Raw genomic sequence first — 24,174 nt, 5'->3', positions numbered from 1 at the left:
ATACTTGTATTATAAATACTGGAAAATATAGCCATAAATGAACATGGGCGTAACTACAATAGGGGCAGGGTTGCAATCGTACTCTGGCACTGAAGCCTAGGGGGCCTAAAAAGACCAAATCTATTAACCCCTTCATGACCTTGGGATTTTCAGTGTTCGTTTTTCGCTCCCCTCCTTCCCAGAGCCATAACTATTTATTTTTCCATCAATATGGCCATGTGAGGGCTTATTTTTTTGCAGGACGAGTTGTACTTTTGAACGACATCATTGGTTTTACCATGTCGTGTACTAGAAAATGGGAAAAAAATCCAAGTGCGGTGAAATTGCAAAAAAGTGCAGTCCCACACGTTTTTTGTTTGGCTTTTTTGCTAGGTTCACTAAATGCTAAAACTGACCTGCCATTATGATTCTCCAGGTCATTACGAGTTCATAGACACCAAACATGTCTAAGTTATTTTTTATCTAAGTGACAAATTTTGCAAAAAAAACCCCCCAAAAACAATTTGCGCCATTTTCTGATACCCGTAGCGTCTCAATTTTTTGCGATCTGGGGTCAGGTGAGGGCTTATTTTTTGCGTGCTGAGCTGACATTTTTAAAGATACCATTTTGGTGCAGATACAATCTTTTGATCGCCCGTTACTGCATTTTAATGCGATGTCCGAAAAAACGTAATTTTGGCTTTTCACATTTTTTTTCTCACTACGCCGTTTAGCGATTGGGTTAATCCTTTTTATTGATCGGGTGATACCAAATGTGTATATTTGATTTTATTTTTATGGTTTTATTTTGAATGGGGCGAAAGGAGGGTGATTTAAACTTTTACATTTTTAATTATTTATTTCATTTTTTTTTTTTAAACTTTTGCCATGCTTCAATAGCCTTTAATGGGAGGCTAGAAACTGGCACAACTCGATCGGCTCAGCTACATACAGTTGTGGCCAAAAGTATTGACACCCCTGCAATTCTGTCAGATAATACTCAGTTTCTTCCTGAGAATGATTGCAAACACAAATTCTTTGGTATTATTATATTCATTTAATTTGTCTTAAATGAAAAAAACACAAAAATAATTGTCCTAAAGCCAAATTGGATATAATTCCACACCAAACATAAAAAAGGGGGTGGACAAAAGTATTGGCACTGTTCGAAAAATCATGTGATGCTTCTCTAATTTGTGTAATTAACAGCACCTGTAACTTACCTGTGGCACCTAGCAGGTGTTGGCAATAACTAAATCACACTTGCAGCCAGTTAACATGGATTAAAGTTAACTCAACCTCTGTCCCGTGTCCTTGTGTGTACCACATTGAGCATGGAGAAAAGAAAGAAGACCAAAGAACTGTCTGAGGACTTGAGAAACCAAATTGTGAGGAAGCATGAGCAATCTCAAGGCTGCAAGTCCATCTCCAAAGACCTGAATGTTCCTGTGTCTACCGTGCACAGTGTCATCAAGAAGTTTAAAGCCCATGGCACTGCGGCTAACCTCCCTAGATGTGGACAGAAAAGAAAAATTGACAAGAGATTTCAACGCAAGATTGTGCGGATGTTGGATAAAGAACCTCGACTAACATCCAAACAAGTTCAAGCTGCCCTACAGTCCGAGGGTACAACAGTGTCAACCCGTACTATCCGTCAGCGTCCGAATGAAAAGCGACTGTATGGTAGGAGACCCAGGAAGACCCCACTTTTTACCCCGAGACATAAAAAAGCCAGGCTGGAGTCTGCCAAAACTTACCTGAAAAAGCCTAAAACGTTTTGGAAGAATGTTCTCTGGTCAGATGAGACAAAAGTAGAGCTTTTTGGTCAAAGGCATCAACATACAGTTTACAGGAGAAAAAAAAAAAAAAAAAGAGGCATTCAAAGAAAAGAACACGGTCCCTACAGTCAAACATGGCGGAGGTTCCTTGATGTTTTGGGGTTGCTTTGCTGCCTCTGGCACTGGACTGCTTGACCGTGTGCATGGCATTATGAAGTCTAAAGACTACCAACAAATTTTGCAGCATAATGTAGGGCCCAGTGTGAGAAAGCTGGGTCTCCCTCAGAGGTCATGGGTCTTCCAGCAGGACAATGACCCAAAATATACTTCAAAAAGCACTAGAAAATGGTTTGAGAGAAAGCACTGGAGACTTCTAAGGTGGCCAACAATGAGTCCAGACCTGAATCCCATAGAACACCTGTGGAGAGATCTAAAAATGGCAGTTTGGAGAAGGCACCCTTCAAATATCAGGGACCTGGAGCAGTTTGCCAAAGAAGAATGGTCTAAAATTCCAGCAGAGCATTGTAAGAAACTCATTGATGGTTACCGGAAGCGGTTGGTCGCAGTTATTTTGGCTAAAGGTTGTGCAACCAAGTATTAGGCTGAGGGTGCCAATACTTTTGTCTGGCCCATTTTTGGAGTTTTGTGTGAAATGATCAATGTTTTGCTTTTTGCCTCATTCTCTTTTGTGTTTTTTCATTTAAGACAAATTAAATGAAGATAATAATACCAAAGAATTTGTGATTGCAATCATTTTCAGGAAGAAACTGAGTATTATCTGACAGAATTGCAGGAGTGTCAATACTTTTGGCCACAACTGTAGGTGTAGCTGAATTACAGGCTTGCTATGAACGCCGACCACAGGGTGGCGCTCACAACAAGCCGGCATCAGTAACCATAGAGGTCTCAAGGAGACCTCTGGTTACTATGCAGACGCATCGCTGACCCCCAATCATGCGACGGTGGTCGGCGATGCGCGCATTTCTGTCCGGAAGTGGTAGTTAAATGCCGCTGTCAGCATTTCACAGCGGCATTTAACTAGTTAATAGCGGCGGGTGGATCGCGATTCCACTCGCCGCTATTGTGCGCACATGTCAGCTGTACAAAACAGCTGACATGTTGCGGCTTTGATGTGGGCTCAGCGCTGGAGCCCACATCAAAGTGGGGGTTCTGACCTCGGACGCACTATCCCGTCCCAGGTCAGAAAGGGGTTAAAAACTTGCAATAATTTGGGGCCCCATTGGAGCTTTTGCATTTGGGCCCATGAGCTTCAAATTACCACTGTCAATGGATATACAAAATACAGGCTTCCACCAATACCAGATTGCCCTCATCAGTACAGAAAAGTGGAGACAGCAACGCAAGACCTAAACCTACACTTCTCGCTCTCTCCAAGGGATCACACCACAAAATCCTCCTGAATCCCACAAAGGAGTGGTTCACTAATCTTCCTTGAAAAGAAAATTGGAAAACCTCAAAACAAACAGTAACTATTGAATATCAAGTTGCATACAATTCTGCACTTTTCAGCAGCAGACTAGAGTGGTAACTTGATTAGTTAAAACCAGAAAATCTATTAAAAAAAAAAAAGGTAACCTCAAACTACAAAAATATATATCCCATATGAATAGGAGACCATAAAGCCAAAAAATATAAATGTAATTACATATAACATATTTTTTTAATAAAAAAAAAAAAAAGTGATAGCACAGTCTCATATGCACCAGACCAAGCAGGAGGCCGAGGCCATACAAAGCAAGTGCAAAATGTATATTTATAAAAATATACATTATCCAAGCACTAAAATGAGTACAGTGAGCAGCAAGTTATTGCAACTATCTGCTCCAGAAAGTAGACAAATAGTCATCTAAAAGGTACATGGCCATGACTGATGTAATAACATTTATATCACTCTTGTATAGAGCCATTAATTTCACTGCGCTTTAAAGGGAACCTGTCACCCCCAAAATCGAAGCCGAGCTAAGCCCACCAGCATCAGGGGCTTATCTACAGCATTCTGGAAACGATCTAAAAGTGCTACAGCAAAAAAAAAAATAAAAAAAATTTGGTTTTGTAAACGAATGCAAAAAGTTTTCTGAAGCGTCAATTTTAAAAACCGGCGTTTTTTGGTTGATGGAAAAAGGGGTAGTGTGAACAACATACCCTTGAGGATACTGTATCCAAGAATTCTGAACCTAAAATAGAATAAAGCATAGGAGGCAATCCTTCAAATTGAAAAAGGTAAAAAAAATAAATAAAAATTTATGGAATTCTGCAATCCCGTGCAAATAATTGGGACAGTGGCAGGAATTTCTGCAACAAATGTACAGTGTGTATGTACCCCAATTACATTCAGCAATGAGTATCAATGAGAATGATGAAGGTAGGAATTCTCTGTGTTCTTCTGCTGGTGATGATCTGCTATACAGTGTATATGTACGTACACACAAAACTGGCCCCATACAGACGTCCACAAGTAAGGCAAGGAGAACAGTTAACAGTTCAATATTTACTGCTTCTATTTTCATATGATAAAAAAAACTAAGAGGTTTTAATGAGGATTTCTGGTAAAAGTCTATACTCCGATAGTGGCGGTACACTTTAGAGAATGCATGAAGTCTGTATTATACAGTCTGCTACCAGCAGCAATCAGCAGCCATAGTAGGAGTCCAGCACGAAGGTCACAGTCCGATGGTGTAGGAGCGACCAGTGGGATTGTGAATTGCAGAGCAGCTGGGAGATGTCACAGCCCACTCGTACCAGACTTTCTTGCCATTGTTACAACGCCAGAACTGTACGTGTACTGTATCTCCTTCCCGCAAAGGAATTGGTTGCTAAAGAATAGAGAAACTGAAAATTAGTACATAAGATAAAACTGGGGCATCAGAGAATTGATAATACAGGCAAGTCTGACACAGTGTATAACAAAAGCAATAGATTTTCCATAAAGGGGTTGTCCAGGACCTGCATCTACCTGTCATTCAGTGGGGTCTGACCTGACACCCCCACCGATCAGCTGTTTGCAGCTCCTGCTGGATGTCCACAGCGTACAAAGCTGGGACAGCACAGTTCCATACAATATGTAGTGGCCGTTCTGGGGTATCATAACTCAGCTTTCATTAAAGTGTACGGGATTGATGTCCTATCACAAAGGAAGGACATTAATAAGCATAGTGGAGTTAAAGAATATTGATTTTATTAGTGATCCTGGAAAGTCACTTCAAGGGTCCTAAAGTGTTATTCTAGTACAGCACATAGTACAAAGTCATCCATAAAGAGCCAAAAGATACTGGACCAGTTTATACTACAGACACAGGAAGCAACTGTAGTATTACAGTGTCAGAAATGGGAACCATGCCAGCTGCTGTTGTGGCACCTAAATACTCAATTATGTAAGCACTAAATGGGGGTCCAGACAACAGGAAAGCTTAGTTCAGTAATTAACAATGACCCCAAAGTTTCCATAGAACAACAATTCCCAGCTTCTGAGCGGCCACCATCTCTGCCACGCAAGCAGCTCTACTCAGCTGAGGGGTCACTGGGCACCAGGAGACTTGATGCCACCACTGTCTTCATTATTAGATAAGCTTGAGGTAATATGTAACCCAATTTTGGCTTGTCCCTCACCGTGTAGAACAGTTACTTTGGCAAGGTTGAGGAGTGCCAGTATCACACACATTTCATTAGACAAAGATCATTTCTTACACAAAACTCACCTTTATTGGAAAGAGAATAGGAAACCAAGAAAACATTCCTGGAGAATGTGTCTTGGGGCAAATACCTGTAATTGATATAATGTACGAAAAATAAGTTTATTTAGGTTAAAGTGGCAAAAAAAACCCCAAGATTTGCCTTTTAAAGAAAAGTAGCAGCTTATGCTGTGAAGATGAAGTACTAACTTAGCGTAACATCCTTATAGAGCACCGTATGGAAGTATCCTGCAAATCCATGCAGCACAGTGTTGAGCTTTATGTCGTATTTCAGGCAGCGGTAGCGATTATTGTCAATCACTGGATCTGAAAAGAGAACAGACACCCAAACCTATTACCCAGAAGTCAGACAGTGGCACACAGCTGCAGATTGTGTCTCCTGAATATAAGGAGCTGTACATTACAGTACTATAGATTGGCTCTAGCATGGATCAGTATTGGACAAGTAGACCTCTGGGACTAGATCTGAAACTGTACTGCCCAGACCAGACACTACGATATAAAAGAGGCTACCTTAATTATCACAAAAAAGCCTACTAAAGATACTGAGGAACACATAATGCTATCCCCAGTAAAACAAACCAAACTAATGTAAAATGTCTGATCTACAAAGCCATGTGTGTCTAATATGGAGTCATGTGCCAGTGACCAAACCGGTGCAAAGAGTCAGTCGGGCTCTTCTACCTCTGGTGACATTTAACCCATGACTAGCTCTGGTGTCTAGTATATCAGGGAGAGCAAGTGGCCCAGAAGGTTGGAAATCCTAACAAAAAAAAAAGTTTTCCTACATTTTCCTTCCCCTCTTGCCGGTTATAAAACTTAGTCTAGTCTATCACTTGGCTTGTTCTTTATACCTTGGTACTACAGTACATAGGAACCATCACAGTCTTTTGAAGCCCGGCCTGTATGACAGGAGTTCCAAGATGGCAGTGAGAGGCCTTTAACAAGCCCCAGCTATCCCAACAACCCATCTGCACCTGGAGCAAAAAGCAGCCGAAGCAAGATCAAGTGCCTTCAATGCAACTTTCAGATGCATTTAAGGGGTTAACCATCAGTGATCAGATCTAGCGTCAACCTTTGCTTCCTAGCCGGCTTGATACATCGGCACACCATGTAATATGCAGGTAGGTCACATGAAGAATGGGGCTATATACACATCCCCACAGTTAATAGCAACAATCACCTTTATTTGGATGTTGAAACGTGAAACACGGTAAGGGATCCGAGAGCTGGTGGAAGTTGTGCAGTCTCACCACATACGGCATCTCAAACTGTGCCTGGAAGACAAGAACATTCTGCTATGACCGACGGTAAGGCAGAAATACATCACTGTACACACTGCCATCACGTCATTATGCGCACTCCAGTAACGGCTGCACTTCCAACGCTGTAGTGCATCGGCTGGAGGACAAACACTGGTATCATATGTACGTCTACACACAGCCTCAATGGACAATGTATAGAAAACAATTACAGTTTTATCACTTTACAACTGGTGCTAAAATATGGGCCTCTTTTTAACCCCTTCCAGACACGGCAATTTTACATTTTTTGAGCTTTTTTGTTTTTTCCTCCCTTGTCAAGATTCCATAACTTTCCATATCATACTAGAGCTTGTTTTCTGCAAGACAAGTTTCTTTGAATGAAATTAGTCAATTTACTACACATGGGTTTGTTTTTCGCGTCTACTGTGCAGTAATAATGTCCTGACAAGATAAGATTATTATCAATCATATATACAGTACAGAACAAAAGTTTGGACACACCTCATATAAAGATTTTTCTGTATTTTCATGACTTTGAAAATTGTGCATTCACACTGAAGGCATCAAAACTATGAATTAACACATGTGGAATTATATACTTAAAAAAGTGTGAAACAACTGAAATTCTGTCTTATATTCTAGGTTCTTCAAAGTAGCCACCTTTTGCTTTGATGACTGCTTTGCACACTCTTGGCATTCTGTTGATGAGCTTCAAGAGGTAGTCACCGGGAATGGTATTCACTTCACAGGTGTGCCCTATCAGGTTTAATAAGTGGGATTTCTTGACTTATAAATGGGGTTGGGACCATCAGTTGTATTGAGCAGAAGTCTGGTGGATACACAGCTGATAGTCCTACTGAATAGACTGTTAGAATTTGTATTATGGCAAGAAAAAAGCAGCTAAGTAAAGAAAAACGAGTGGCCATCATTACTTTAAGAAATGAAGGTCAGTCAGTCCGAAAAATAGGGAAAACTTTGAAAGTGTCCCCAAGTGCAGTGGCAAAACCCATCAAGCCCTACAAATAAACTGGCTCACATGAGGACTGCCCCAGGAAAGGAAGACCAAGAGTCGCCTCTGCTTCTGAGGATAAGTTTATCCGAGTCACCAGCCTCAGAAATCGCAGGTTAACAGCAGCTCAGATTAGAGACCAGGTCAATGCCACACAGAGTTCTAGCAGCAGACACATCTCTACAACAACTGAGGAGACTTTGTGCAGCCAGCCTTCATGGTAAAATAGTTGCTAGGAAACCACTGCTAAGGACAGGCAACAAGCAGAAGAGACTTGTTTGGGCTAAGAACACAAGGAATGGACATTAGACCAGTGGAAATCTGTGCTTTGGTCTGAGGAGTCCAAATTTGAGATCTTTGGTTCCAACCACCGTGTCTTTGTGCGACGAAGAAAAGGTGAACGGATGGACTCTACTTGCCTGGTTCCCATTATGAAGCATGGAGGAGGAGGTGTGATGGTGTGGGAGTGCTTTGCTGGTGACACTGTTGGGATTTATTCAAAATTGAAGGCATACTCAACCAGCATGGCTACCACAGCATCTTGCAGCGGCATGCTATTCCATCCGGTTTGCGTTTAGTTGGACCATCATTTATTTTCAACAGGACAATGACCCCAAACACACCTCCAGGCTGTGTAAGGGCTATTTTACCAGGAAGGAGAGTGATGGTGTGCTACGCCAGATGACCTGGCCTCCACAGTCACCAGACCTGAACCCAATCGAGATGGTTTGGGGTGAGCTGGACCGCAGAGTGAAGGGAAAAGGGCCAACAAGTGCTAAGCATCTCTGGGAACTCCTTGAAAATTGTTGGAAGACCATTCCCGGTGACTACCTCTTGAAGCTCATCAAGAGAATGTCAAGAGTGTGCAAAGCAGTCAACAAAGCAAAAGGTGACTACTTTGAAGAACCTAGAATATAAGACATATTTTCAGCTGTTTCACACTTTTTTGTTAAGTATATAATTCCACATGTGTTAATTCATAGTTTTGATGCCTTCAGTGGGAATGTACAATTTTCATAGTCATGAAAAAACAGAAAAATCTATTAATGAGGTGTGTCCAAACTTTTGGTTTGTAATGTATGATAATAGATGAGGCAGTGCCAAGTGACAGCAACATCAGAAAGAAGGTGGTGGTAGGAGAACTTGGAGCAGCGACCCATAAGTTGGGAAAATGGCTACAACAGATCCCAGAAACAACATCTGCACTCTCTGTCCAGAAGAAAAGCGAAATGCTGGGAACAACTAAGATCCTGTGCAGAACCCTCAAACTCCCAAGCCTCTGGTAGAGGACCCAAGAATGAGAAAGAACAAGAAGGACCACACACATTGTCCTCTTGACAATACCTCAGATTCTCTATGGGGTTAAGGTGAGGTGTGTTTTCTGGCCAATCAAGCATCGTGATACTGTTGTTTTTAAACCAGGTATTGGTACATTTGGCAGTGTGGACAGGTGCCAAGTCCTGCTGGAGAATGAAATTTCCATCTCTATCACTGTGTCCAGCCACTCATGACCAATAGACAATGCCAGAAGAATCTTACCTGGACCAAGGAGAAAAAGACCTGGACTGTTGCTCAGTGGTCCAAGGTGTTGTTTTCAGATGAAAGTAAACTTTGCATTTCATTTGGAAATCAAGGTCCCAGAGTCTGGAGGAAAAGTGGAGAGGCACACAATCCAAGCTGCTTGAGGTCTAATGTAAAGTTTCCACAATCAGTGTTGGTTTGGGGAGCCATGTCATCTGCTGGTGTAAGTCCACTGTGTTTAATCAAGACCAAAGTTAGCGCAGCCGTCTACCAGGAAATTTTAGAGCACTTCATGCTTCCCTCTGCCTGCAAGCTTTTTGGAGATGGAAATTTCATTCTCCAGCAATACCTGGTTTAAAAACAACAGTATGACTGTGCTTGATTGGCCAGCAAAGTCGCCTGACCTTAACCCCATAATCTATGGGGTAATGTCAAGAGGAAGATGAGAGACACCAGACCTAACAATGCAGATAGGCTGCCATCAAAGCAACCTGGGCTTCCATAACACCTCAGCAGTGCCACAGGATGATCACCTCCATGCCACACTGCAGTGATGCAGTAACTGATGTAAAAGTAGCCCAGACCAAGTATTGAGTGCATTTACTGAACATACATTTCAGTAGGCCAACATTTCAGATTTTAAAATAATTTTTCAAGCTGGTGTTATAAAGTATTCTAATTTACTGACATAATGACTTTTGGGTTTTCATTGGCTGTAAGCCAGAACCATCAACATTAATGGATATAAACACTTGAAATAGATCACGCTGTTTTTAATGACTAATATATAGGAGTTTCACTTTTCGGAGGGTGTATACTGCCGGGGAGGAGTTACTTCTTCTTTATTTGCATAGTGTCAGCCTCCTAGTGACAACAGCATACACCCATGGTTACCTGTGTCCCCCAATGAAGCGAGAAAGAAATAGGAGTTTCACTTTTTGTAGTGCTGAACTGAAATAAATTTAACTTTTTGATTTTATTCTAATTTTGTGAGAAGCATATATACACATACACACACTCTGGCAGAATACTCTTAAAGCAAAAAAAATAAAAAATTTGCAATGCCAATATCAAATCCGTAACGGTTTCATTTTTCTGTCAATGGAGCCATGTGCAGGCTTACTGTTTGATTGGCAAGCTGACATTTTTATTGATACCTTGATAAGATGCTTTGAGCTCTTCCTGCTGCATTTTTTATTTTTGCATTGACCCCCCCCCCCCCAAACAAAATTTAAAATGCAATGCTGGTGTCAACCAGTCGGGTTAACTATTTTAATACATTCATAGGTCGGACATAGAGATACCATATGCTTTGTTTTTTTCTTTATTTTTACTTGGGGAAGGGTGCAATTCCAACTTTTGTTTTTTCTATTTTTCATATTTTTAAAATCAATTTTTACTATGTTTTAGCTTTCTTAAGGAACTTGAACCTGCAGTTGTCTGCTTATACTATATACTGCAATAACAGTATTGCAGTATAAAGCAAAGTTCACAATCTACCATGATGCCCAGAGGAGCACCGTCAATAGTCTGGCTGTCACTGCAACCCATCGGCACACCACGATCGCATTGCAGAGGAGGGAGGCTTATGGGCATGTGAAATGGTGCGCCCAACAGGACGTTTTAAATGCTCCGGTCAAAGATTGACAGCAGCATGGAAAGAAGTTATCGGTGGCAGGCAGATTTCAGCTTTATCCGTGGCTGTTGGGAAACAGGTGATGGCTGAATCACGCAATCATTATCTGCTGGGAAAGAGGATAGCTCAGCTGAGCCCACACCAAAGAGCACCTGACATTGGATGTACTAGTACAGCCAGTGTCAGTAAGGGGTTAAGCCTACTGGGTCCCTCGAGTTTCGTGTGATTGCACATACTTGTAGGCTTTGGTTATTCCACTGAACTGGCAGAATGTAGTCTGGGCAGATGCCTGCTCCTCATCTTGGCACTGATGGCAATTTATGGATCAAACTATACACAAAAAGCCAAAAAGGCTAAACGTTATACTTAACATTCCCAACTCACCTCTGGGTCTCTGTCCTTTTCTCTGCATGCTCTCACCTCATTGTAAAGTTTGGAGGAGGATATTGGCGCCAAATAAGAGGTATATTCCCCTGGAATACTAATACCACCCTCTGCAAAAATAAAGAGAATGTGTGAAGAAAGGGGGAAAAATAGTATTAGGAGATAACAGGTGGTGGCACACAATAGACTATTAGAAAACATCTCAATCAAGATAATATAGAAATTGGCTATTCTATAGCATACATATACATCCCCTTCTCTGCACTGTAGGGTGTGGGCTTCCTTTTATTTGCCATTACTCTGGTCTTTTAGTTTGGTCGCACCATTATCTTTATAAAAAAAATTAAGCGACGACTGGAATTTTTCACTGAACCTGGACAAGATTTAAGGTAATTGCTTTCTTTTGCTCTACGTAAATTTACGGCTAAATGCAAACGTCAATAAATGCGTTTCACTGTGAGCAAATAAACGAAGAAGTAAGGAAAAAACCTTTAAGAAAGTGTTGGGCTCCATCCAGACATTCAGGGGAGAGCTCATTGTCTCCAAAAGATCCTAAGAGCTCGCTAACAATAATATCCGCTTTCTCAGGAGGATTCCATTCTCTCATATCACTGGAGACCACGGTCACCTGACTACCCCATTCTTCATAGCGCCATCCTTCCAACCTGAGAGAAGGAAAAGTTTGCTTCCAGACTCAAGATTTAAAAATATTCTTAAGACTTCAGTGTTTGTCACTCACGTAATGACAGCATTAGGATTTTTCTCCACCGCATATACTTTTATTAAACGCTCGGCTTGTTTGGCAGCTCTGATCGATGCATTCACCAGAGGCCCCCGACCAGCTCCAAGAACCATCAAAACCCTAAAGGGTCACACAAAAATATAAACTGGCTGAAATATTGGACAAAGGTATCTAGAAATAACTACTGATCAGAGGATATTACTAGTAAAATAAAAAGAGCACATGCTATACAAGCACCAACTAAAAAACGAAGAAGGTTTTATACTATGGTGATGGAACCAGAAATCACATGACACCTACTGTGTGTTAGTTTCCCTCTCTTCCTCTGGGACTCTGTCCAGTAAACATTTATACACTGCCTGTAATGAAGAGAAATAGGCTTTAGTTTCACATCAGTATATGCAATTAAATTCGCTAGGATAAAGGGGTTGCCCACTACCCAGACAACTTCTTCTCAACTGCTAGATTCCACCTAGTCAGTCTGTACTCTGCTCTGGCATGATATGAAAAAAAATCAAAAAATATAAAAGTTCAAATCACCCCCTTTCGCCCCATTCAAAATACAATAAAAATCAAACCTAAACATATTTAGTATTGCCGCATGAATCTCCCGATCAATAAAAAAAAAAAAAAAAAAAAGAAAAGGGGATTACCCTGATCGCTAAACAGCGTAATGAGAAAAAAAAAAATCAAAATGCCAGAATTACGTTTTTTTTTGGTCGCCGCAACATTGCATTAAAATGCAATAATGGGCGATCAAAGGAAAGTATCTGCACCAAAATGGTCATTAAAAACATCAGCTTGGCGCGAAAAAAAAAACAAACAAAAAAAACCCTCACCCAACCTCAGATCACGAAACATGGTGTTGTTCAAAAGTACAACTCGTTCCGCAAAAAATAAGCCCTCACATGGCCATATTGAAGGAAAAATCAAAAGGTTATGGCTCTGGGAAGGAGGGGAGCGAAAACCGAAAACAGCTCCGGGGGTTAAGATCTGCAGAAGGGATTGGGGACTTTTTTTTTTTTTTTTCACCAGAATTCTAAAACGCTGTAAAAGAGGCCTTAGTGGTGGTGACTGTACCTTATGTGGAGGGAAAATCCAGTGACAGGTTCCCCTTAAGAGGCGCATGCCGGCTAATGAATTTGGCACATCATCTGTGGCGGGTGCCCTGCCAGGCATGCTACTCCAGTTGAGGCCTGGAGTAGTATTTCTGGTGTAAAAAATAACTAACACTTTTACTGAATTTGAAGGGCAGGCATAGCCAGATCCTATTGCAGCTTTTCCCTATCTCTGCCCATTGTGGCAGAGCTGCATCAAGCTGGTTTGAAAACTCTGTCAGTCCAAAATGTTGTGACGTTTCAAAGAGTTTTTTCTGGCGTAAAAGCTGTTCCGAATCACTACATTTGTTACTCAAACATCTAAGACCCCTATTTGGAGTATGAGTATATGTGTGTGTATATATGTGTAACTAAAAAATATTTATAATAATATATATATATATAAATAAATATATATATATATATATATATATATATATATATATATATATATATATATATATATATATATATATACACACACACACACACACACACACACACACACACGGTATATATATATATATATATCTCTGTTATGGTGATGTTACCATTTTATTACCCGTAAATGTAGTGTTATTTTATGAAATTCACATGAGTCAGAGTGGAAAAAGACTACAAGGGCATAAGCGATATACCATTATTATGAATGGTACATCACTTATAATTGCAATACCTGCCTGCCCGCCCCCCCCCCCCCCCATGTTTCCATGAATCCTCCTCATTATGCCAATATGGCCACCTACAATGAACTTCTAGACACCCATCTTTACCTGCTGGTACTGTGAATATTTTACTGGATCCTTCTCAAACACTTCATAGGTTTGTGATTCTAAGTTATCCATCAGAGGCTGTAGAGAAAAATCAGACATGCATCCATATGTTAAATACAACACATGATGTAGTCTATCCAGCCATGTATCTTGCTGAAAAATCTTAATGCAAAGAGCAATTAGAGGTGTAGCCTAATTACTAAACCAGGCTCATAAGTAAATCCCACTTACCTGGAGTGGGGACTGTAAATAATCTTCATATCCTTTTGCGAACATTTCATAAGAATTTGGAGGAGGACGATTCTGACTTAAATACTCTAGATATTGTAAGTATGAACAGAAGTCTTTCTCGGAGTGACGATGGATCCCAGATATGATGAACTGAACCTCCAGCTAAAGAAGAAATTAAACAAGTAAGGCGATATTGCAAAGTAACAGTTTATTTCAAATCCCCAAAATATACAAGTGCGTTACCTTAAACAGCCGAAAGATAAGCCGCTGGTGGACTTTGGATAAGACAGGAAAGCCTTTTTTGTTGGTGAGGAATATACTGGTTGGAAGTACAGCCGCCTTGATGGGTTCACCAAGCCACCGGTCTATCACATTAGTACTTGGCAGATCAGCACCCACTTCAATAGCTGGCAAGAAGTAATATGACAATAAGGTTACAAATCTAAGATTAGTGAGATCAGGACTAGATCTGCAGATTAATCTTCTCACCCAAAGCAATTTTCTTGTTGTAATCACAGAGCGTCCTGAAATTATGCCACCTAAGGGGTAATGATGAAAACGATCAGCACCATTCATCAAGAAGCCCAACCCATCCCGTTCTCGTCTTCTCACCAGATCCATGTTCTTTCTTCCTCCACATTATTGTCGCTATCACTATCCTGGGCTGGCTCATTTTCTATGAGGTCTTCTCGCAGATCATTGGAAGCCATCAGTGGTACTCTCATCCAGAACTAAGAGCAGAATGAAAAGTCAGGTCAGCTGGAGTTCTCGTACACCCGTGACAAGTAGTGATGAGCGAGTGTACTCGTTGCTCGGGTTTTCCAGAGCACGCTCGGGTGGTCTCCGAATATTTGTAACGGCTCAGATTTCGTTTTCATGGCAGTAACTGAATAATTTACAGCTAATAGCCAGCCTGAGAACATGTGGGGGTTGCCTGGTTGCTAGAGAATCCCCACATGTAATCAAGCTAACAGCCACAAATCATGCAGCTGCGGTGACAAAAACTAAATCTCCGAGCAGTCACAAATACTCGGAGACCACCCGAGAACGCTCTGGAAAACCCGAGCAACGAGTACACTCGCTCATCACTAGTGACAAGTCAATGAAAAGGTATCCTTACCATTGTGGAATGGTGGCCAGTGTGAATGTGATTTATAAGGAGGCGAGCCAAGTTGCTGTTTTCCTCTTGTGTAATTGGAATCAGAAAGGCAGGAAGTCCGAGATAAGCTGAGAAATTTAACTCCTGTAGCAGAGCCTGGAAGATTAATTGTTCTATGAGGATCACTGAATAATGAAGCTTGTGACATATCAGAAGACGACTTCATCGGAGATGTCTGGGTGCGGATACTTGCACCAATCAACAAAACAACAAGCACTAGGCTGATCTTCACCGTGCTGGGGTTGGTTATGTAATGCTCAGAAAGTATATGCACACCACTCTGCTCACATCTCTATGGAGAGCCGATCACAGAGGGCAGCAGTCCTCAGCTGGGCAGTAACAGGACACAGACAAAATATCAGATAAGTAACTACATGTACACTTTATGGGCTCGCTCACACGAGTGTATAACTGACGAGTGCCATCCCATGTTTTATCGAGCACTTCTGATAACTAAACACCGTGCACACATACAAGTCTACAGGTGCGTGTAAACCAGCAGACTGCACTCGGATGCAGGGCCAGACTTGCCATCTAGCAAATGCCAGAAGGGCCTGTCTGGTCGTGGGCTTCATTGTCTGCTACGTTGTTAGCAGAATCTGTGTTCTCTAGACATCCATACTGTTAAGAGTTGTGAAGAAGCATAAAGTTGCCGACTCCGTCACTTACCCCAGCAGGCCACGGGTATCATTAGAAATATTGGTCTTGTAATAAATCTTGCTCTCCTCCATCCAGGGTAATATTAGTAATACGGTATATCCCATCTGGTGCTTGGGGACGGGGACAGCGTGGGCCTGTGTGATTTCAAATGCCAGGGCTGAATTTCAGCCTCAGTCCGTACCTGCTCGGATGTCATCCCAGTGCAGTCCGATGTATGCCGAGACAGGCAATGGAGAAATTTAAGTTCTCCATCTTTTCCACAGCTGTGCTTCTATTCTTTCATGCAAGATAATTGGATCACACTAAGGTTATACACGGATCAAACTGACAGCTTGAGCTGAGTGTCATTAGCTTAATCAGCCCAATTCTCTTACATGAAAGAACATAGAGCCGTCTGACTGCAGCCTAAATGAAATATGTGAGTAGGTATTGGTTATGAAATCCGACAGAAGCAAAATACAAGGGCAGAGAGTGGATTCCAGTGATGTATCACTTACTGGACTGCTTGGTGCAGGTTTGATAGACTCAGTTTTCTCTGTTGTAGATGTAGCACTGGTCAGATTGCTGCGCTCTGTATAACCTTGCCCACATCCCTGATTGGCAGCTTCCTGTGTACAACGTGTATTGTGAGCAAGCTGGCAATCGGTGGTGGTGCCCAGGGTTACACAGACTACCCTGAACATCCCGAGACCTAATGTAGCTGTGATAATCTCCTGCCACTAAAACACGGCTTGTATCAAAACTACAGTAAACTGCTAAGCCAGTGACATAGCTGGAATCAACGTCTCTGCTTCTACATTATGCTGCTTTCAGATTAAATTGCAAATACCTGCTGACAGGTTTCCTTTAAAAATGTTTTTCTAAAATATATCACTTATCCCGAGACCCGGCACAGACAAAGGCAGCCCTGGCACACTATGCAAACACGCTTTCTTCAGCGTTGCTCAAGCTGTGCAGAGCGGCAGTGGAGAAAATCTCTATTAGCAGAAGACTTCATCCACTATAAGTTCATGCTCAAAACCTATAACTCTGCCCTTCATCTGGCCAAACAATCCTACTTCACCACCCTCATCACCTCACTATCCAACAACCCAAAATGACTTTTTGAAACCTTAAACTCCCTCCTAAAACCTAAAGTACAGGCCCCCATCACCAATCTCAGTGGTGAGGATCTGGCCACTTATTTCCTAGAAAAAAAAAAATCAACCACATCCATGAGGATATCTCGGCCCAATCTCCTCAGTGCCTGGATCCCCTTCCCTGCTGCACCTCAAGCTCACTAGACATCTTTGAGCCTGTTACAGAAGTTTCCAAGCTCCTCGCTTCTGCTCGGCCTACAACCTGCAACAGTGACCCCATTCCTTCACCTCTCCTGCAGTCTCTCACCAGTGGTCACCACTCACCTGACTAAAATATTTAACCTCTCTCTTTCTTCAGGTATCTTTCCCTCCTCATTTAAACATGCCATGATGACCACTTTACTTAAAAAGCCATCCCTGGACCAGAACTGCACTGCTAACTACAGACCTGTCTCTAACCTTTACTTCATCTCGAAACTCCTGGAACGCTTGGTCCACTCCCGTCTAATCCGCTATCTCTCGGATAACTCTCTTCTTGACCCCTTACAATCTGGTTTTCGCTCTTTACACTCCACTGAAACTGCCCTCACTAAAGTCTCTAATGATGTAATAACAGCTAAATCCAAAAGTCATTGCTCTCTGCTGATTCTCCTGGATCTCTCTGCCGCATTTGACACTGTGGATCACCAGCTCCTTCTCACTATGCTCCGCTCCATAGGCCTCAAGGACACAGCCCTCTCCTGGTTCTCCTCCTACCTCTCTGACCGCTCCTTCACTGTATCTTTTGCCGGCTCCTCTTCCTCTCCTCGTCCCCTTACTATCGGGGTTCCGTAGGGCTCAGTCCTAGGCCCCCTCCTCTTCTCTCTATACACGGCCCCTATTGGACAAACAATCTGCAGATTTGGGTTCCAGTATCATCTCTATGCTGACGACACCCAATTATACACTTCTACCCCCGACATCACCCCTACCCTAATTCAAAATACCAAGGATTGTCTGTCTGCTGTCTCTAACATCATGTCGTCCCTCTACCTGAAACTAAATCTCTCCAAAACTGAACTTTTTACCCTGGAGGGTTCAACCATAACTCCCAAGCAGCATGCCCGCTGTCTTGGGGTCATATTCGACTCTGAGCTTTCCTTTACTCCCTATATCTGATCACTCACTCGCTCTTATCACCTGCATCTTAAAAACATCTCCAGAATCCGACCTTTTCTCACCTTTGAACCTGTAAGACTCTTACTGTCGCTCTTATTCATTCTCGTCTGGACTACTGCAACTCTCTTCTGATCGATCTCCCTCTTACCAAACTTTCTCCTCTCCAATCCATCTTGAATGCTGCAGCCAGAGTCATATTTCTGTCCAGCCGCTTCACCGATGCCTCCATCTTGTGCCAGTCATTACACTGGCTACCCATTTGCTACAGGGTCCAGTATAAACTCATCTCTCTCACCCACAAAGCCCTCCACAGTTCTGCACTGCCTTATATCTCCTCTCTTATCTCTGTCTATCGCCCTACACGTGCCCTCCCTTCTACAAATGACCTAAGACTAACATCCCCTGTAATCCGAACCTCACACCTCCGTCTCCAAGACTTCTCTCGTGCTGCGCCAGCTCTCTGGAATGCACTTCCCCAGACGATCAGACTGATACTTGGCCCCGACCTATTCAAGCGCGCTCTAAAAACCCATCACTTCAAACAAGCCTACCACACCAACTACTCAGTAACCTAACTTTGCCCCGTTCCCTCCTTCCAAATATTACTCTGAATCTGCACCCTACTATTCATCTGTCTCCACACCCTCCATGCACATAACTGCACTTGATACTTGACTATTGCACTTAAACACACGGGCTGATGACCGGATCATGCAGCTTTGTATGAAAATCCCTATTTATTATAATTGCCAGACCTGAAATAACAAGCACTTTTCACCTATTGTGTCCCCCATTGCCTTGTAGATTGTAAGCTTGCGAGCAGGGACCTCACCCCTAATGTCACTGTTTAAATTGTCTTAACTTGTACTGAATTTATTATCTGTACATGTCCCCACTTAATTGTAAAGTGCTGCGGAATATGTTGGCGCTATATAAATAAAAATTATTATTATTATCCACAGGATTGATGATAAAACTAAGCAGGGGTGCAAAGGTGGTCAAGGGATGAAAGAATCATTGAGGGGATGATAATAGTTTGTTTAAAAATGTATACATTAGCCCAGGTGTGAGGATTCCAGCGAGACAGTGTGAGGAAGGAACAATGAAAGCACCACGGCTTCCTGCACGACTGACTATTGGGCCCAGCGACATGGCTGCACCTCTGATGCCACCTGCCCACTCTCTGATGCTGCAGAAGGGAAGACCGGGCTGCCAGAGCTGCTGAAGCGCTGGGTCCAAACGAGATTGCAGCCGGAGTGAGCCAGTAACCAGGGTGAAAGGGGCGTGGCCAGTCATTGTGAGGTAAAAGGGGTTGCGTGGCAACAGAAGCTGTCTTCCCGCCAGAACGCTGATGAGGTACAGACTGCAAATGCTGAGAGGAGAGCGACAGGCCGCGGCGTGACAAAAGGGCGGCATAGTGAGGGACTCACCAAACCGGCGGAGCATCGCAGTACAGACGTCCAGGTGTCAGCTGGTATCCAGAGAGGCGCACGCCGGGTAAAACATTGCAGCGCAGCCCTTCAGGTCACAGCGGCTGCTTAAGGAGACCTGCGCCGAGAGGAATCTTGTGGGGCACTCTACTCTTACTCCACAAATATATGGACTAGGGGCTCAGTGGGTAAAACCGGAGACCGTGTGCTAGACGCCAGCAGACAATACACCGAACACCACCGACATTCTGAGAGACAGAGTGACGGGCTACAGAATCACGATAAGTGGAACCGTTAACAATAGTTACCCAACGTTCAGCTTTACCTTTGTACCCTTGGTTTACCCTACTATCTCCCTGTGAGGAGCTTTCCCACTGTTAAATAATACAGTTTATCCCGGCTCTGCAGCATCGGTGTTACTGCATCCCAGTGCAACGCCACAAGCAGGGGCAGCTTGGCCTCTACAGCACAGAGAATGTACGCTCCTTGCCTAGGAGACTAGATTGCAGACGGTTTCTGGTACCCTAGATGATGATATTACCTTGTTAAAGCTACAGTTATACAGTTTCATCGGATCCTGTGCAGGAATGAACAAGTAGATTTCCAAGATTGGGAATTAGAGGTGAAATATAACCATGGGGCGCAGTGTATGGAGGGGCTACACTAGACCTGTTCACAGCTACCTTCAGAAGCACCACTCGCTCTTACCGCTTCGGACGTTTTGCGGATTGCTGGGATGTCAGAGTCTGCCTTTATCCATTCGGAAAGCTTTCCCACAATAAGGGTATTCCAGTCTGTGACAGAAAGGTTCGGTTAGTATCCACACAAACTGAAAAACTCACAATTTCATGACAAAGCGTAATAGAGCTGAAGCAAAATACTGGACAGCGAACATTAACGCAAAATGTCCACATTCTATCACCATTTATAGGTGCAAAAATATATCTGCCTATTAATGTCTTAACATTATCTGAAGCTCAGGTTTCCAAACAGGGCAATTTTTTTTTTTTTTTTAATCAAAACTGCCTAAAAGAAACCAATCACAGCACACCTATCGTCTTAACAAAGCAGTTTAGAAAATGAAAGCAAAGCTCTGATTGGTTGCTATGGAAAAAAAGGCAGTTTTTTGTCTTATACGGTTTTGAAAAATGAGGCCGAGTGTTTCTTTGATATAGTGGTACATTTAGGAGTTGGTTAAAGGAGTTGTCCAGGCTGAAATGAAAAGCCGCAGTCAGTGTGTGATTTACATGCATTCCCAATTCCCCAGCATTCCCAGAGTGGGTGGGGGTTCATATCACTAGTTGGTATGTTACCACATGCAAATCCAATACATGTAGACTCCTGTACTTCAGACTAGTTGGCATGTGACTGAAAGTATGTAATTAACACAAATGTCGACATATAAAACGCCCACCACATGGGGAATACAGGGGACTTGTGAGAATGTGTGCAGTGAAAACCGTCATAATGCATTAATCTGCACTTACAAAGTGTCTGCAGACTTTTTATTTCAACCCAAACGACCTCTTTAATGGATGCCACTTGTAAATGTGTCCTTAAGCTTACTGAAGAGCTGCTGCTCCTCCCCTACCCATCAGACTGATGGTTGCTGGAGCTCAAGAAGAAGTGACTCTTCTCTAGCAGTGAGTGCACTGCAAGGATTGAAGATATAAGCTATTACAGAAACGGAGAGGATATATAATATCCATAGCCACCCTTACCCGGGACTTCTGGAGATCTAGTCATAGGACTGACCATCCCCATCATTACATCTTTACTTAATACTGTAAAGCAGTGTTCCCCAACTCCGGTCCTCAAGAGCCACCAAGAGGTCATGTTTTCAGGATTTCCTTAGTATTGCCCAGGTGATAATTGCATCACCTGGACAGGCAAGCATTCCATCACCTGTGAAATACTAAGGAAATCCTGAAAACATGACCTGTTGGTGGCTCTTGAGGACTGGAGTTGGAGAACACTGCTGTAAAGAATAGTAGATCTTTTCTCTTCAAGGAGCTGAAGGAAAAAAAATAAAAATCAATCCATATCATACCTCTCCCAGACAGAAGTAGGTCTGAACGAGTCTGTGGGCCAGATCGCGACTTTGCAGGCTCCTGATTGAACTCTCTCTTAAAGCGAGGGTGGAATATTGGCATACACAGGAAGTCAAAGCTACAAAACAACATAGAAAGCAACCAGTAAGAAAACCCTAGATTAATATGGTGGAGAACTGATGAGACCTAAATGGGCACAATGTCATGTCCCTTCATTCTAGAAATTAAACCCCTCTAAAAGCTTCTCACTTGACAAAATTCTGATCATTATGGCACTAAGAAGAGGAGAAACAAGGCTTGAGTTACGCTACAAACGGCATGTGCCCGCACTAGTGAGGCCCATGTGCCGACACTACATACGGCATGCGCCTGCACTAGTGATGCCCATGTGCCGACACTACATACGCCTGCACTAGTGAGGCCCATGTGCCAACACTACATACAGCATGCGCCTGCACTGATGATGCCCATGTGCAGACACTACATAATACAAGCACTTGCACTAGTGATGCCCATGTGCCGACACTACATACGCCTGCACTAGTGATGCCCATGTGCAGACACTACATACGGCATGTGCCTGCACTAGTGATGCCCATGTGCCAACACTACATACAGCATGCACCTGCACTGATGATGCCCATGTGCCGACACTACATACGGCATGCGCCTGCACTGATGATGCCCATGTGCAGACACTACATAATACAAGCACTTGCACTAGTGATGCCCATGTGCCGACACTACATACGAAATGCGCCTGCACTAGTGATGCCCATGTGCAGACACTACATACGGCATGCGCCTGCACTAGTGATGCCCATGTGCCGACACTACATACGGCATGCGCCTGCACTAGTGATGCCCATGTGCCGACACTACATACGGCATGCGCCTGCACTAATGATGCCCATGTGCCGACACTACATAATACAAGCACTTGCACTAGTGATGCCCATGTGCCAACACTACATACGCCATGCACCTGCGCTAGTGATGCCCATGTGCCGACACTACATACGGCATGCGCCTGCGCTAGTGATGCCCATGTGCCGACACTACATAATACAAGCACTTGCACTAGTGATGCCCATGTGAGGACACTACATACGCCTGCACTAGTGATGCCCATGTGCCGACACTACATACGGCATGCGCCGTACATTATTGCTGTACATGTTCAAGGCCATACATTAGTGCTGCCCACGGCCAGGACACGTTACAGGCCCTACATTAGTGCTGCCCACGGCTAGGACACGTTACAGGCCATACATTAGTGCTGCCCACGGCCAGGACACGTTACAGGCCATACATTAGTGCTGCCCACGGCTAGGACACGTTACAGGCCATACATTAGTGCTGCCCATGGCCAGGACACGTTACAGGCCATACATTAGTGCTGCCCCCGGCCAGGACACGTTACAGGCCATACATTAGTGCTGCCCCCGGCCAGGACACGTTACAGGCCATACATTAGTGCTGCCCCCGGCCAGGACACGTTACAGGCCATACATTAGTGCTGCCCGCGGCCAGGACACGTTACAGGCCATACATTAGTGCTGCCCCCGGCCAGGACACGTTACAGGCCATACATTAGTGCTGCCCCCGGCCAGGACACGTTACAGGCCATACATTAGTGCTGCCCACGGCCAGGACACGTTACAGGCCATACATTAGTGCTGCCCACGGCCAGGACACGTTACAGGCCATACATTAGTGCTGCCCACGGCCAGGACACGTTACAGGCCATACATTAGTGCTGCCCCTGGCCAGGACAAGTTACAGGCCATACATTAGTGCTGCCCCCGGCCAGGACACGTTACAGGCCATACATTAGTGCTGCCCCCGGCCAGGACACGTTACAGGCCATACATTAGTGCTGCCGCCGGCCAGGACACGTTACAGGCCATACATTAGTGCTGCCGCCGGCCAGGACACGTTACAGGCCATACATTAGTGCTGCCCCCGGCCAGGACACGTTACAGGCCATACATTAGTGCTGCCGCCGGCCAGGACACGTTACAGGCCATACATTAGTGCTGCCGCCGGCCAGGACACGTTACAGGCCATACATTAGTGCTGCCCCCGGCCAGGACACGTTACAGGCCATACATTAGTGCTGCCCCCGGCCAGGACACGTTACAGGCCATACATTAGTGCTGCCGCCGGCCAGGACACGTTACAGGCCATACATTAGTGCTGCCCACGTGCCGACACTACACCTTACATGCTACATGTGACAACAAATGGCCCCCACCTAAACCGCTGCGCTATTACTAGCCACCACAGAAGCCACATCACACCCGGTGCCTCACCCCTGCTTAGCAACAGCCCCCAGAGTCTCCGCCACCTCGGGGACACAGTTTAGGTCCCGGCCGCTGGATACCCGGCCTCCCCCGCTGCCCGTTGACGCCATCTTGAACAGAGAATCACTCCACACGCGCTGGACAAATCACGCCCCTTCTCCGTGACAACCATCATCATCCAATTAGAGCCAAGAATGAGCGGTCAG

General features: G+C 43.8%; 1 protein-coding gene across 1 annotated transcript; it reads right to left on the bottom strand.

Moving 5' to 3' along the window:
• Positions 1-4,251: 4,251 nt before the first annotated feature.
• On the bottom strand, positions 4,252-24,174 carry PRMT5 (protein arginine methyltransferase 5). Its single transcript, XM_077299083.1, has 17 exons — positions 23,978-24,174; positions 21,662-21,780; positions 20,320-20,405; positions 15,246-15,380; positions 14,738-14,856; positions 14,615-14,664; positions 14,369-14,532; positions 14,126-14,287; positions 13,895-13,972; positions 12,325-12,383; positions 12,022-12,144; positions 11,772-11,947; positions 11,283-11,392; positions 6,651-6,744; positions 5,657-5,773; positions 5,474-5,538; positions 4,252-4,591 (listed from the first exon to the last, which is right to left on the bottom strand). Exons 1-17 carry the CDS (start codon positions 24,076-24,078, stop codon positions 4,439-4,441), a joined length of 1,911 nt encoding a protein of 636 aa, XP_077155198.1. The 5' UTR covers positions 24,079-24,174; the 3' UTR covers positions 4,252-4,438.

The sequence above is a fragment of the Ranitomeya variabilis genome, chromosome 1, assembly GCF_051348905.1.
Source record: "Ranitomeya variabilis isolate aRanVar5 chromosome 1, aRanVar5.hap1, whole genome shotgun sequence".
NCBI lineage: Eukaryota > Metazoa > Chordata > Amphibia > Anura > Dendrobatidae > Ranitomeya > Ranitomeya variabilis.
Note: the sequence above shows the minus strand (reverse complement) of the source record. Positions and strands in the feature narration are given on the sequence as shown.

What these genes read in the sequence shown, in the direction of transcription:
- PRMT5 (XM_077299083.1), bottom strand. Translation starts at nt 24,078, where the DNA reads ATGGCGTCAACGGGCAGCGGGGGAGGCCGGGTATCCAGCGGCCGGGAC. An exon ending in CCTACTTCTGTCTGGGAGAG is followed by an intron (nt 20,406 to 21,661) that starts GTATGATATGGA and finishes TTTCTGTCACAG; the next exon opens with ACTGGAATACCCTTATTGTG. An exon ending in AATATTCACAGTACCAGCAG is followed by an intron (nt 12,384 to 13,894) that starts GTAAAGATGGGT and finishes TCTTCATTACAG; the next exon opens with GCAGTGTATAAATGTTTACT.